The sequence below is a fragment of the Montipora capricornis genome, chromosome 10, assembly GCF_036669925.1.
Source record: "Montipora capricornis isolate CH-2021 chromosome 10, ASM3666992v2, whole genome shotgun sequence".
NCBI classification, from domain to species: domain Eukaryota; kingdom Metazoa; phylum Cnidaria; class Anthozoa; order Scleractinia; family Acroporidae; genus Montipora; species Montipora capricornis.
In genome coordinates, this window is record NC_090892.1 from 67,183,103 (window position 1) to 67,198,033 (window position 14,931).

Below are 14,931 nucleotides of genomic sequence, written 5' to 3' on the forward strand. Positions count from 1 at the left end.
AAACCCCGGAGAACCAACCAATTCTATCTTATTTCCTCTGTGAATAGCAATTAAATTTCCATCAGGAGACGGAACACACATCTCGAGCATCTTCTCGCTGGAATCTGGCAACAAATACCGCAATAAGAACGAGATGGCTCCAGCTTCAGTCGATCTCACGAATTCCAATGGACTAAAGAGGTCTGTAAAATAGATTTCTTTCCTTTCGCCTCTGTCACTTTGAAACAAATAGTAACCAATCTGCCTTTCTTCAGTGGAGTGGAAAAATTTTTTTCCCCAAGCGTTCTTCAAAATAGTACCCGTTTGGAGACACAAAGCGTGTAGTGACCCTGACGAAGTGCTATATATGAAGTAGCTGTCATCATTCGTAAATGTGAAGTCGCACAAAGGATCAACAAGATCTCTCATGATACAGTTAGCATCAAGAAAATGCTGTTCTTCATTTCCTTTGGCTAAAGAGAACACACGTAAGATGTTGCGTTCATCAGGATAGCTCAGGAGGAGCCACTTCTTGTGTGGTGAAACGCAAAAGAAACTCACGCAAAACACTTGTTCTAGAAAAAGATGAGAATTCTTTCGAGAGAACGCCAAAAACATCCTCGCTAGCCATGCCACCTGTCGCCTAATATCCTCCTTCTCCTCTGGGTGACCTTTCAGGCTCCGCATCCGCCGATTGAAGTGCATCCTCGCTAGCGATGCCACCTGTCGCCTAATATCCTTCTTCTCCTCTGGGTGTCCTTTCAGGCTCCGCATCAGCCGATTAAAGTGCATCCTCGCTAGCCATGCCTCCTGTCGCCTAATATCCTCCTTCTTCTCTGGGTGTCCTTTCCGGCTCCGCATCCGCCGATTGAAGTGCATCCCCGATTGCCATGCCATCTTTCGCATAACAAACTCCTGCTCCTCTCGGAGGCTCGACGTCAGTCCATAGTAGGACATCTCTTGTAACCATCCCTTTCGTTGCATAAAAACCTCCTCCTCCTCCTCTGCCATTTTTTCTGGGCACAACGACAGTCGATAGTAGAGAAACTTAAAAAACGTCGGATCTGGGTGTCCGTTCAGTCTCAACAAATAAATGTCCTCCCAATCCTTCGAGGACATCTCAGGAAGGATAACAGCGTGAACAGCAGTTGCCACAGCTATGTTACTGATTGAAGAGGCTTTAGCGATGATGCCGTGGAGTCCCTTCACATGTGTGTCGTGCCTTACGTGCCAAAAATACGCGAATTCGTTTAACTGAACACTGAGCGAAAAGACATCGTGTAACAAAGGTCTTCCAGTGTGTACATTCCACACCTGGAAATCAAATATATAAGAATAAAGTTCAACAACCACTTGACGAACTGCTGTCAAGGATGAATCATGAATTGACTGTTGTAATTTTTCGAGTTTTTTGCAAAAGGGTTGACTGTAATAACAGGAGAATAAGCTCTTAAAAAGCTCAGCAGATTGATACAACTCTTGTGCTTGAAGGTAGTCTAGCAATCGTTCAGGTAATCCTCTTAAATTCGACGCACAAGATATATCTGGCAACAGAACAGTGTCAAAAGAGCAGGTCATTTCACTTCTATTGTGGTGAATTTCTTGTAAGGCCCAAAGAGCCAATAGCTTGGTTTTACAGCCACATTTAAACGCCGAGAAAGTGCCAGTCCTTTTTACGACAATGTACTGATCATCACGAGTGAACGTGCTCCACTCATAACTGACTTCATTTCCAGAGAACTGCGAAAAGTCTTCGACACTTTTACGCTCAACCGAAAACCATTTGTCCAGTCTACCGAAAAACACCCACTTACCGTCAGGCGAGAACTCCAAATGCTTGATTTCGTTTATTATAAGTTGACTTATCTCAAAAGGACCACTCGCTATCGTCATATGAGATGCATCAACAAAAACAATGGAGCGACCATTTGAGGCCGCTACCGTCCTTTTATCAGAAGCTGTCGCAAAAACGTTAAAACCTGAGAGAAAATTAATGCCTTCCCCGTCAAAAGCACTCCACTCTAACAATGGACCCGACAGCTTAGGAATTAGACTGGTTTCTTGCAAGACTTTTGATCCACTTCGAAGACAGGCTATTAAAAGGTGAGGGCATTCCAAAAGAATATGAACATTGCTTTCAAGCGCGTTAAAGATCTCATGGAGAATATTCTTCTTGTGTGAGTCCTCGAATGTGGGGCAGCATGAAGCAAGCTTCAAATCTTCTAGCAGCTGGTAGATACCAATCTTCCCACTTTTGATTCTTTTCTCCAAGAAATGCAAACTTGTCAAACACCTAAAAACAATTCCTTCTGATTCCTGGTCACCATTCTGACACAAAAATCGAATGGCAAAGCGAAAAGTATAGTCCTGCACATCCACATTTAAACATGACAATGCTGGGGACGACTCTTCGACTACAACTGACAGTATTTCCGCAAACGTTCTTGCCAGGTACTCATATGCCTTTTCCTTCTCTATCAGCAAGTGAGGACAATCTTTTCTTTTGGGCTTTCTTTGGTAGTCTCTCTTCCGCGGATTTTTCGTTAACCAAGTTGGAATCAGTTTGTGTAGAAAGGTGACGGTATCATTGGAAGTTTGATTTAATGCAAATTGCATAACGGCATCAACTACTTCTTGCTCATCAAGACTTGATGTTTCCTGTTGCAGAACAAAGGGAATAAACGAGACAGGAAGTGGAGATGGAGCAGCTAAGACACAACCGATCAATTTCTCGTAAAGGTCTTTACTTATTTTACTAAACACTCGTTGAAAATTGTCCCGAAAGAAATCTTCAATATCGTCGACAAGAAGGTCACTCGGCGTGTAATCAATCTTCCGTGTTTTTGCGAGATCGTTGAGTTTTTTCCTAAGGTAAAATGCATGCAAGAACAATCCATTGCAAGATTTTGTCATTTCTTCCACGGTGAATGGGAGAAGCGTAAAATCAACTCCGTTCTCGAAAAATCGCCGTATATCTCCCTCATGTTGCTGATAAATGCCACTCTGTTCTTTATCGCCTGCACAAACCCTAACACAGGGATTGTATCTCTCCAATCTTCCCCGTATTGTGTCTTCAGGGCGACTGGTGATAAAGAACACAATCCATCGAGGAAGACGCGGGAGACGTTCCTTTATAAGGCAAAGGAAATCTTCCCTGGACTCGTACTCTGTCTCATCTAGGGCGTCAATAATAACTAACTTTCGCTCTTCTAAATGCGTGCACTTAGCTAGTGGTTCTTCTAACAGTTTTGTAAAAAGTTCCTGAACTCCTAATTTATCATTGTGTAACATTGTGATTACACTATCTACCCCACCCACAATATTATTGTAGTGACAATTACATTTACATAATTCACTCGCCACAGTCCCCAGAAGACACCTGGGATCATTTCTTGTGCCATCGTTATGACGACAAAAGTAGGCAGCACCTAAATGTCCAGCTTTCTTCATGCGCTGCGCCAGGGCTCCAGCAATCACACTCTTGCCGACTCCTGCATCACCAAGGAGAACATAAGCTCTGGAGTCACCAGGATCACCGAACCATTTGCAAAAATCATCAAACAGCCAATGTCTTGTGTCTGGATCGTGACGCTCGGCAAAGAAATCAATATCTGATTCACAATTAGCGATCTCTGAAACAAACAAAGAAGAAAACATTGTGGCACCGAACATGAATTTGATGTAAAAATAATCTGTGACAACTTCAGTTTCGCACTACCATTTTAAAATGAACCGAGTAAAATAAAGAACAATAATCATGAGAGATACCGGGTCATTGGCATCAGAAAGCGTACTGTGACAACAGCAAAGGAACTATATAAAGAAAATCAAACTAATGCAATGAGAAAAGTATCATTTTGTGTCTTATCGGACTAGTGATCCAATATTTTCAGAGACCTTCAAACAGCAAAGCGGATACTCATAAAATCTGGTAAACAAAACCCACATGAAGATCTCCTCCTGTACAAAAACACCCCTCAAGATGGTCACATCCTAACCACGGAACCAGGGTGTATGGGTCACCGCATCAGAGGACTACTGCCTAGGTCTTGACAGCTCCTCATGCCCCGTGACAATACATCATCAGCAGCAAGGAACATCATAGCAAACAAACAAGCTCAAGCCAAGCACCACTACGATGTCAAGGCCAACCAACCGCTGCAACATCTTCAACTTGATGACTTTGTCTATGTCAAACCACGTCGCAAATGTGGCCCATCATTTCACTGTCTTGTAACTGCCATGCCTTCCCCTAGGTCATTCATTGTGGAAACCCCAACTGGTCACACAAGACAGAACCGGGTCCATCTACGTCCTGCAGTTCTACCCCAACCAGATGCCCAAATTCGAAAGTCCTGGTTGCAAAACCTCCCCATCAGCATCACACCCACTGACCAATAATCCAGCTACCCAGAGAAACCCCCTTGTTTGAATACACCCCATCCAGTCATCACCCATAAACCAACATCAAGGGAGGTTGAAACCGAAACTTCACCGCTAACACTACCCACAAGTGCCATCTCACCTGGTGTTAACCCTCCAAGAACAACCGAAGCCCCATATTCTTCTCAACCGAGATCCCATGCTCATGATGGTACAAAGGACCCTCAACCAACCATCACCAGGTCTGTGGATTCACGAGGCGATAGCCGAGTGGATCCGCAGACTACTTTGACAATGTTATGACGAAATTTGTTGTCAATAACAGGGCAGACATGAAAAACTGACATCAATTTCTTTTTTACAACAACAAAAAGGCAGAGGGGTCAAAATTTAGTCAAAACAAGAGAAGAACGTGTGAAACTTCAATCTCATTCAATCTGACGCACGCAGTATCGCGTCAATATCGCATAAATTATAAATTTATGTATCTATCCGCTTTAACATTGACAATAAAAATTAGCCAATGAGTGCGCGAGAATTTTGCAGTCATTATAAAAATATTATTTGAAGGATACCTAGGACTGTGATCCCACTTAACCTGATCAAAAAATACTTTTAGCTTGTGATTTTGCTTTCTCAGTTTCAAAAAAACAGAGGAGGATGTTAGGGTGCACATTGCATCATGGGATTATAATAAATGATGGACATCCATCTTTGCCATGATACATGTATCTCTCTTCTTTACTGTATGTTTATGCAGCTGACTATTGGATACCTCGTGAATAAAATGTGGGATTTCCAACTGTCTTTGGAGTATGTAAACAATTTACCCACTGGCCAATTAGCCACTCGTCATTCCTCCCCCACCTCTTCCCACTACCTTAAGGTGATTGGATCTAGAGCACAGATTTTTGTAATTTAAATTCAAGCACTAGAAATTAAGTGATACTTTTATAGGGTAAGGGTTTTAAGCGTAAAATTGTCAAAAAATATCCCATTTTATTCCTTCATAGTTTAGTACTAAGAAGGAATCACTTCAAATGTATTGTTTGAATGGCAAATGATAAACTGTACACATGTAGAACAAAATGTTTCTTCACTTTAAGTCTTATTTCCCATCCCTTGAAGTTTCAAATCATCAAGTCAACTACTACCAAATAAATACCAATGCCAAAATAATTATCAGAGCGGTTCTCAAGTGTCATAAAACACTTGAAAGTAATTGCTTTGACCAATCACAGCAGGTACAAACAGCATAATGAACCAATCCAAATTTGTAGCAATTATATGTAACTTGCTCAAAGTGCAGAAAAATCGCGCGTGGAAGTTGTGCCTGCTTTTCCTTCTCATTCGTTGATAAACTGAAGTGAGATCAAGTAATTACTTTTGACAGTCATTTGAAAACTGCTCCACCAAATTCTACTAATTACCCCAATTTCTCTGTACTTGTACTCTTTCAACAAAAAGTTTTACATCTTCAACATCTGATTTCAGCGATTTCTGCTCATGTTGGAGATGCCCAAAACCTTGTTCCAACCCAGAAACTCGTGCATCTAACTCATCAAAATTCCTCAATGCTTTCTCTACTGACTTCCTTTCACTCTCCATATCAAAACTCATCTTGTCTACATCAGACTTCAATTCATTCACTTGATGTTGCACTAACTGTAGCAAATCAGGGTCTACAGTGGCATTCATACACAGAGAGGTACCTAATGTAGAAAGTAATAAGTTGTCACATCATAAGCCAACAATGATTAAAGACTGAAGTGAATAACAGATTTTTTACATTCTTGTCATACCAAGCTATAAATATGGAAAGTTACTCATCAGGAAAATGTATCTTGAAAGCCACAACACCTTGTTTTCAGTGTAAGAAAATCAACATGCAGATTTCATCATGATGGTAACGTTAATTTTCCTACACAGACGGAACTCAAGGTTTCTTTTGGTCATCCAGTATCTAGAATATAACAATTAATTTTTCTGGCCAGTTTTGAGTCACTTGGGGCTACATATAACCCAAAGAATTTTACCCACTTTCAAGAAGGACTGACTGCCAAATGTTAGGTCCTATAATAAACTTTTTCCTAACTCAGACATGAATACAAGTGAGAGTCAAAATTATTACCAGGTAGATAAATACCTTTACTTTCCCAGTCCTGCAGATCAGATAATAGTTTGGCCTGATCACCAACTGGCAGACCAAGTGCTTTCACAAGTTTTTCCATTTCATCAAAACTCTGCCTGAATTTCACAGTATCCCAATCCTTGAAAGCACAATGGGCCCAAGAATTCCTGGATTGTCGAAGATCACTTGCAGCGCTCTGAACAGTAGCAGAAAACACTGGCACCTTGCTAAGCAAGATAAGCACAGCTGATGCATCACAGTGTTCATCAAAGGCATTGAACTTAGCCATGAAGTTCTCCACATATAACTTAGCAAAGTCAATATGAGATAACACGCGGCAGTCAAAGGCAGAGAAATTGAACTTTCCGTGCACCTTGGGTCGTGCATCATTGCCATTAATGTTCTCATACTTCAAAAACACTTTCTTTGCTGGCCAGTGGGTCAGTCGTGTTGGTGTGGCCTGGGTATCAATACCATGACTACTTTTGATGTTACAGTATTCCTTTTTAATTTCTCTTTCAACAAAGGAGCGTATTTGGGAAACAAGAACCTTGTTTAGCCCAATGCCAAAAACCAGCCACCGCTTTTCGTTATCACCAACACAATGAAGAAATGACCTAAAAAGAAAGAAAACGTTTGAGAGCTAGGTTAAGACAGGATAAAACAAATAGCTGGAAAACGAAAAATGTCACTGGGGTTATGCAAAATGCCATTCAATTATTGCACAAAGCAGGATTATTCTTGATAAGTACAACAAAATAAAAAGGATGTATTTTATTACCTTCCTGATGCTGCAGCAGCCATAACCATTCATTCCTGATTCATCGTCATTATAGTCCCATCACCAAGCCTTATGTTATCTACCAACATAATATTTATTACTGTAAGTTTCCTTTATCAATTGTGACTGGTATAAGAACAAATAAACTCCCTTCAATTTTATTGGTTAAGACTTTTAGGATCAGTCAAGTATGACCACTACTAAATTTGCTGCCCTTTTGTGAAGAGAAAGTCTTTAATGCCTGAAAAATGCAGACAAAGGAAGAAACAGGTGGTAGTAGTGATCATACTTTGAAATAATTCTTGACTGATTGTAAATATCTAATATGATAATATATAATAGGCAGATTTATATAACACCATATCCAATTCCTGCTCTATGGCGCTTTACAATTATTGTGCAATTCAAAAACTAAGTAACCAAATAAAAATAAGTAAAAATGACTAATTCAAATAAAAGATAACAATTAAGAAGTTATGGCATATGTCTACTTAAAAAGATAATGTAGGTCTTAAAGGTTTTTTTTTAAGTACTGACAGAGCTGCTGAGCCTAATTTCAAGGGAAAGGGTGTTCCAAAGCCTTGGGGCAACAACAGATAAAGCCCTTTCACCATAGGTTTTCAGTAGATTAGCCCGAGGAACAACGAGCAAGAATTTTTTACATCACCTTAAACTACGACTGGAACTATAAGGTTCTATTGAGCTACTTACATAAATAGAAGCCAAATTATTTAAAGCCTTAAATATTGTCAATAATATCTTTAAAATTATGCACTGCTCAACCGGTATCCAGTGGAGCTCCTTAAGTGTGGGTGTTATGCGTGTAAACTTAGAGTTCCATGTTACATGCAATGACTATCAGGTGAACTGCACAGTTTTGTACAGACTGCAACCTTCGAATTAAGTACTTAGGTAAACCATGCAAAATGGCATTTCCATCATCAAGTTTACACATAACAAAGAAAAGTACCAATAAAACAGTAGATTCTTCACTAGACAGACAAAGACCCTCTGATCATAGCTATCCTTCTAGTATTATGATAGAATGCAGATTTGCAGATTTTACTGACATGCTCCTCAAAGTACAATCTCTCGTCAAATACCACACCAAGATTCCTGGCAGAAGATGTGGGTTGTACAAGTTGATTATTAACTAAAATAGAATTTACTAAAGGACGTGGGCAATACTTAGAGCTGATGATGAGAAGCTCAGACCTATCACTAGCAATTTATTTGTTCCTATAACATTTGCAATAATTATTGTAAAAAGAAACTTATGATAACTGGCATACCCTACATTACCAAGCCACAAACAGTTGCAATGTTTTGATGTTTGTGTCTCTGTGTCAATATGCTACACCAGATTGAGGCAAGTTGATCCAGTCTTATAACAGTAAGGTCCAAACCCTAAAATTAACTGGTAACCACACCTCTATGGGGGTAGGTACATTTCACTGACACCCTAGTACATGGACTACCCCCAATGGATTCTGTCCATGAACTACTGAAATGAACTAGTAGTGTATCGACTACCATAAATTGACTACCTATTAAAACAAATCAACTTTAAAGATCAATCAAGCAATGCTGAACATCACCAACACTACAGCGATTCCACAAGTGTACCACTGACAAATATATTAGCCTAGCCCTTTGAAATTCAGGAGAACTTGCAAAATTTCCTACCTATAAAAATTGTCCTATTCCTGCGTCACCAAAGTAACTAAGAATACAACAAGCATGCAAAAGCTGGTGTGACTCTATAGTGTTCTGAGTGCTTGTGCCATCTTTCATTTTAACCATGCTGACCAGACATGTGCAGCCAGCAAGCATTGGAGTCACTCACAACAGTGGAGACATGGGTGATTGTGACTGCAAGAGGAACCAGTTCGCACGTCTGCCGGTTAATAATGAGTTAGGTCATTGCACAATCACTCCACTTTTCTTGGTCACTCAGCTGTTAATTAAAAGTGCAAGATGGCAGACAAAATCCAGTTTATGTAAACACTCACTGCAGCTTGTGCTCGTTGTGATCTCAACTACTTTGTATTAACGACCCCAAGATGTGAAAAGGACTATTTCTATGGGTAGGTAGGAACATTTTGCAGGTTCTCTTAAATTTCAAAGGTTTAAGCTTTCATATTTGTTAGAAGTACACTCGTGGTTTGTTTCAGCATTGCTTGATTGATCCTAAATGTCAATTTGTTAAGGACCTTAGTAGTCCCTGGACTAGGGGTTTAGTGAAATGTACATACCCCCTCTAAGGGATATTTCACAGAACCACCCAATTAGTACATTGTATAAGTTCCTCCCTTGTTAGAACGCAATTAGAAAAAAACACTCAAAGCCAAATCCTATGATTTGATTTTTAAGGACAATTAGTCATTGTGAGTTGCAAAAAAATGGGCCAAGGGAATCTAAAGTAAATGAGAACTTCAACACATGAAACACAAAGTAGTCTGTCCTTCAACGTCTAAAAACAAAACTCTGAGTTCCTTGGGATGCCCGAGGCGAAATCCTGCAAAAAGGCCTTAACATTTTTTGATGTTCTCAAAATCATTTGTTCAGTAATTGTTGTTAGGCACAGTATTAAAGCAGATACTTCATCACAATAGCCAATCTTGACAACAAAAGAACTGCGACGATGATCATAATTCTCTGAGAACATGACTGTCCAATTGACAGTGTTAAGAATTAATACACTCAATATATTGCCATCTACATGTAGACACAACAGAAGCAACAGCAACAGAAGACAGAGTAACCCTCACTTCAACCTACGCCCACTCACCTGACCGGAAAATCAGCCTCTCAGTGCCCTACATCGCATAGAATCAGAATAGACCACATTGGTTGGGGGCAAACACAGCTAAAAATACAGTGAGTGTATGTAGCTTGCAAAGCAGGCGTATTTTTGTTTTGGTAAGAATTATCAGCCAACGTCTTGGATAGCGAGACTAAGAGAAGCCTGAGGTGAGTCAAGAAAATTGCACACAGTGAGAGGAGGACAGTATGAAATGGTAGTGGGGGAAGGGGAGAGAAATATGCCTGCAGGCACTAACTGTTCGTTTGGCGAACCCCATCAAATTTTTGGACGGGGTTCTGATTGGTGCGCTGATCACCTCCTGTCAATCAATTAAGCATATTTTTCTTCCAGTTCAAATGAGAACATGGCGCAGTTGTGAAGCTTGGATTCAGCACCCAAAGAAGCTATTTCGGATCTCTCCGCACTGAGAATATCGTTTGGATTGAGATTGGAACAGGCTTTAGAAAGATTCTTATCTTCCAGCTGTTTGCTAGAGTAAATCATGTCAAACAAACCCACATGTGTGATAGTGTGATAGAAAAAGTATTATGCAAGATCAGATATTCAAAGCTGCTTTGATGAATTTAACTGCTATATCGCTTTTGGATGCTAGTTTAGACGGCGTAGAGAGCGGCAAGTATCAACTGATCTTCGCTTACGCTCAGGAAATTCTGGAAAAGTCATTCCTCGATTGGTTGAAATACAGCAACACTCCTCTGCACCAAAATCTTACTGCGCCTATTAATTGTTAACGAATCTCACACTGTTGAGACGTGGACCAGTCAAAGGTTTGTTTTCTATACTTCATTTAATTATTTTGAGAACCAGATGCTGGCCAACGTCTAAGGATTTTTGTACAAGCGAAAGGTTTTTATGTTTCTTGTTGGTCAAATTTTAATAACGAGTCTCTTCAACAGGTCAACAATTCAGAAACAAATTTCTAGTTTCTAAAGAAACTGTGGTGCTGCGTCAGTGGGAGAGTGAAACAGGAAAATTTGGTTTTATCAAACCTGTTGATAAAGGTCGAATTACCACTATGAACAATTTGGAAAGGCCACGTTTCGAGCGTTAGCCCTTCGTCAGAACGAATAGAGGAATTGTGGGTGTTGTTGCTTTTTAGGTGGGTGTGGAAGAGCTTTGCCATTGGTGGAAATGTGGTAACCTGAATTTGTGAATTAATTAATGGAATGAGAGGCATTTATTGACTCCGTGAGGATAGAGTGTACCTAGTTGAAAGATGAATTTTTGCTCCAGATTCTTATGGCTTTCTCTCTTCCTGTGGTGTAAAGATACTCAGCAAATTGTCATGTGTGATTAGGAAGCTTAAAATGGCACGCAACTGGTTTTGATGCATCTGTGTCCTTTTTTTCTGCATCTCATAGGAGTTCGCGGAAGCAGCCCACCAATCTTCTCCCTGTTTCGCCTATGTAGGTCTTCTTACATAGTGTGCAGGTTATGCAATAGATAACATTTGCGAAGATGCATGTAAAGTGGTCAGTGACTTTAATGGGTTGATTCAGTCCTGAGATCTTAGTGTTAGAAATAAATGGACAAGTTTTGCATCGTGTGCGTGTACATTTGAAAGTTCCCGGTTGGTTGTCAGACTCAGTGGTGGAAGAGGAAATAATAAAAATTATAATAAACAATATGTTATATGTTTAGTTTAGGGATCATTGCGGAGAATTTTGAAGGTTTTGAGAAGGTCATTTTTGACTGCAAGGTTTTGTGGATGGTAGGTGAGGGTGAATGGAATTCTGTTTGTTTCTTCGTTCTGTGATGTTTGTAGTGCGGTTTCTCGATGGATTTCTTGGGCACGATGTTTGCCTGTGGTGACAGCGGAGTCAGGGTAGCCACGTACTTGTTTGAAAAACTGGCACATTTCCTCACACTTGCTGTTAAAGTCGGACTTATCACTACAGAGGCGCCTTAGTCTAAGAAATTAAGAGAATGGGACGGCGTTTTTTACGTCTTGTGGATGAGAGGACAAATGTAGTTGGTTTGTAGTGTACGCTTGTAGATAAACCGTTGCCGTTGACTGAAAGTTTAATGTCAAGGAAAGCAAGTGAATTTTTGGAAATTTCCCAGGTGTATTTTAGAGCAGGGTGGAAAGAATTGACTGAAGTAATGAATTGGTTGAGTTCAGCTTTGCTGGATGAAGTAGCCCTGACGCAGTCATCGATAAAACGTTTGTAAAGATCAGATTTTGGTTCATTGTAGTTAGAGAAAAATTCATTTTCAATATAGCCTACGAAAAAGTTGGCGTAGCTAGGTCCCATTTTGGTTCCCATTGCAACACCAAGCAAATCGGCACCATTGCTTTCCATGAATCACCATAATTTGCTATCACTTGGATGTACTTTCCGACATATCTTTGCAATTGCAAATCTCTGAATATCCATGAGCATGTCGACGTTTTTGTCAAGACTAAAATTGTAATTTCTAGGAAAAAAAAACAAACTCAAATATTATTGGCTCTTTCTGCATTTCCGTAAATGCGATCAAGCGCAATTAATTAAGAGGTGTTTGTCAATTCCACAGGCCTTACTGGCAGGCGTTTTTCTCCCCTCTCCGCCCCTTCCCTGCCTCTCCTCCCAATCCTCTACCGGTTGTGTTCTTTCAAAATGGCGGCCCATTGTGAACATTAGACCTTGAACAAGTGCATGCCTCCCAAAAAACGCCTGCTCTGCAGGCTATGAGTGTATGGGGTTTTACTTGGACCACAGGCAGACAACCCTAAGGATGCGAGACCGCGTGACATCACGTTATTTTGAGACAGTTGTAACGGCCGATTCAACTGATCGAGGAAAATTTTCCATAAAAACTTTAAATCGCGATGTTTCTTTCCGAAAATTCATTTTATGGACACTCAGATTGATAAAGTTCACTCACCTACTATTTTCTGCGTTGTCCTGAGTGCCAGATGATGCGGACAGAAGTCATGCACCATTGAATTTGATCAAATCAAATTAACCAATCAAAAAGCACAGATTTCCCCCAAGAGACAAAATTATTAATCTGTGCTTTTTGATTGGTTAATTTGATTTTGATTATGGTTATCAAATTCCAGTGATGCATGAGCGGTGTCCGGATCATTTGGCAATAACAAAAACCTGAGCGAAGCTTGAAAATCGAGCAAGATTTTGAGGTTGCAGAGCCGTGTAAATTTGATGATTTTTGGCACAATGCTAGAAAAATTATCGACTTTCTACGTGCCCAAGGTTGCGAGGTGAGCGGCTTTTGGAAGAGGGAGAAATTCGGCTAAATTCTGGAGGCACTCGGCCGTGAGCGCTTTTGGAAGTTGCACGCCTTGTCTATTTATATTGTATTTGGTGATGCGTGGTATGATAAGGAAATCGAAGCATCCCAAAAACCCATCAAATCACTCAGGACAACGCAGAAAATAGTAGGTGAGTGAACTTTATTTACTTGAGTGTCCATGAAATGAATTTTCGAAAAGAAACATCGCGATTTAAAGTTTTTATGGAACATTTTCCTCGATAAGTTGAATCGGCCGTTACAACTGTCTCAAAATAACGTGACGTCACGCGCTCTCACATCCTTAGGGTTGTCTTCCCTTTTGGACCGCTGGAGCGCTGCTACAAAGGGGTGGGATTTCCAAAATTTTCGGCTAATCTTAATGATTTTTTTTACCACTTTTTAAAGGAGGAATTCCTACGAACTGCAACAACTATCGACCAGTGCCTGTTTTACCTTGTTTAACCAAAGTGCTCGAAAGATTTGCAAATCAAAAATTCCAAGATTTTGCAGTTGAAAACAAACTGATCAGTGAAAAACAATTTGCATATCAAAAACGTTCATCATGTAATATAGCCTTAATCCGTCTTGTCGACGAATGGAAATGGTCCATTGATATTAAACATATAGCTGTTGCTGCTTTTCTGGATCTACGAAAAGCCTTTGATGTTATAGATCATAATCTACTCTTTAAGAAGTTGGAATCTGCCGGTGTGTCCGGCTCTGCGTTTCATTGGTTTAAAAGCTACCTTGATAATCGTAGACAATTTATGTAACTTGCAACTCAACAGAATCAAAATCTTCAGCACTTCGACACGGGGTCCCACAAGGGTCCGTCTTAGGACCAACTCTCTTCTGCGCACATTATAACGATGTTGCATTAGCAGTGAAACACTCAAGTTGTACTTTGTTTGCTGACGATACTAAAATCCATTACAGTGATGGAGATATCAACAAAACATCTAATTATGTTAATGGGAATCTTGACAACATTAGCTCATGGTTATCAAGTAATCAGATGGTTGTACACCCAGGAAAATCAGAAGTCATGAAGATTGGAACTCAAAGAAGTCTCAAAAACTCTAATGATTTAAATATCTTTATTCACGATCATCGTCTCAAGGAAGTTACAAACTATAAATATCTTGGTGTCTACGTCGATAGTACATTGGCTTGGAAAGAGCATCTTTCATAGATGCGAAAAAGAACGTATCCAAAAATCCGTGTTATAAACAGACTTTCTAGTTTCCTGGCTAGAAGCGTTCTATTGAAGATCTATAAACAAACGATGCTACCAATCTTTGATTACGGATGTTCTGTTTGGATGGAATGTTCAAATTCAATGATAGACAGCCTAGAAAGGCTCCAAAATCAGGTTATGCGTACCATACTCAAAGCTAACAGGACTTCCTGCACTCAGAGTATGAGATCTAAATTGGGACTCTTAACATTAAAAAATCGAAGGCGTTTTCTGAGATTTCAGTTGGTCTATAAAATCATCAACGACTATAACTGTCCAAACCAACTAAAAGGCTATCTACCTCGGCGATGAAGTCTGCACGGGAGAGATCTCAGAGACAACACTACGCTACATTT

General features: G+C 40.0%; 2 protein-coding genes across 8 annotated transcripts in view; both read right to left on the reverse strand.

Annotated features, from left to right (window-relative positions):
- The window catches only part of LOC138019844 (uncharacterized), a 290,417-nt gene that overhangs the window by 176,448 nt on the left and 99,038 nt on the right, over positions 1-14,931 (reverse strand). The window lies entirely within an intron of this gene.
- The window catches only part of LOC138019846 (uncharacterized), a 142,476-nt gene that overhangs the window by 120,591 nt on the left and 6,954 nt on the right, over positions 1-14,931 (reverse strand). For 2 of the 7 annotated variants that reach the window (XM_068866783.1, XM_068866782.1), the window contains exons 2-5: positions 7,275-7,353; positions 6,509-7,110; positions 5,793-6,074; positions 1-3,611 (exon numbers count right to left, since the gene is read on the reverse strand). The exon at positions 1-3,611 is cut by the window's left edge and continues 1,308 nt beyond it. The exons of the other annotated variants lie outside the window; for them this stretch is intronic. In XM_068866783.1, coding sequence (XP_068722884.1) covers positions 1-3,611; positions 5,793-6,074; positions 6,509-7,110; positions 7,275-7,303 — 4,524 coding nt within the window. In that variant the 5' untranslated portion in view covers positions 7,304-7,353. The remainder of the gene's footprint in view (positions 3,612-5,792; positions 6,075-6,508; positions 7,111-7,274; positions 7,354-14,931) is intronic. 7 annotated transcript variants of the gene reach the window in all.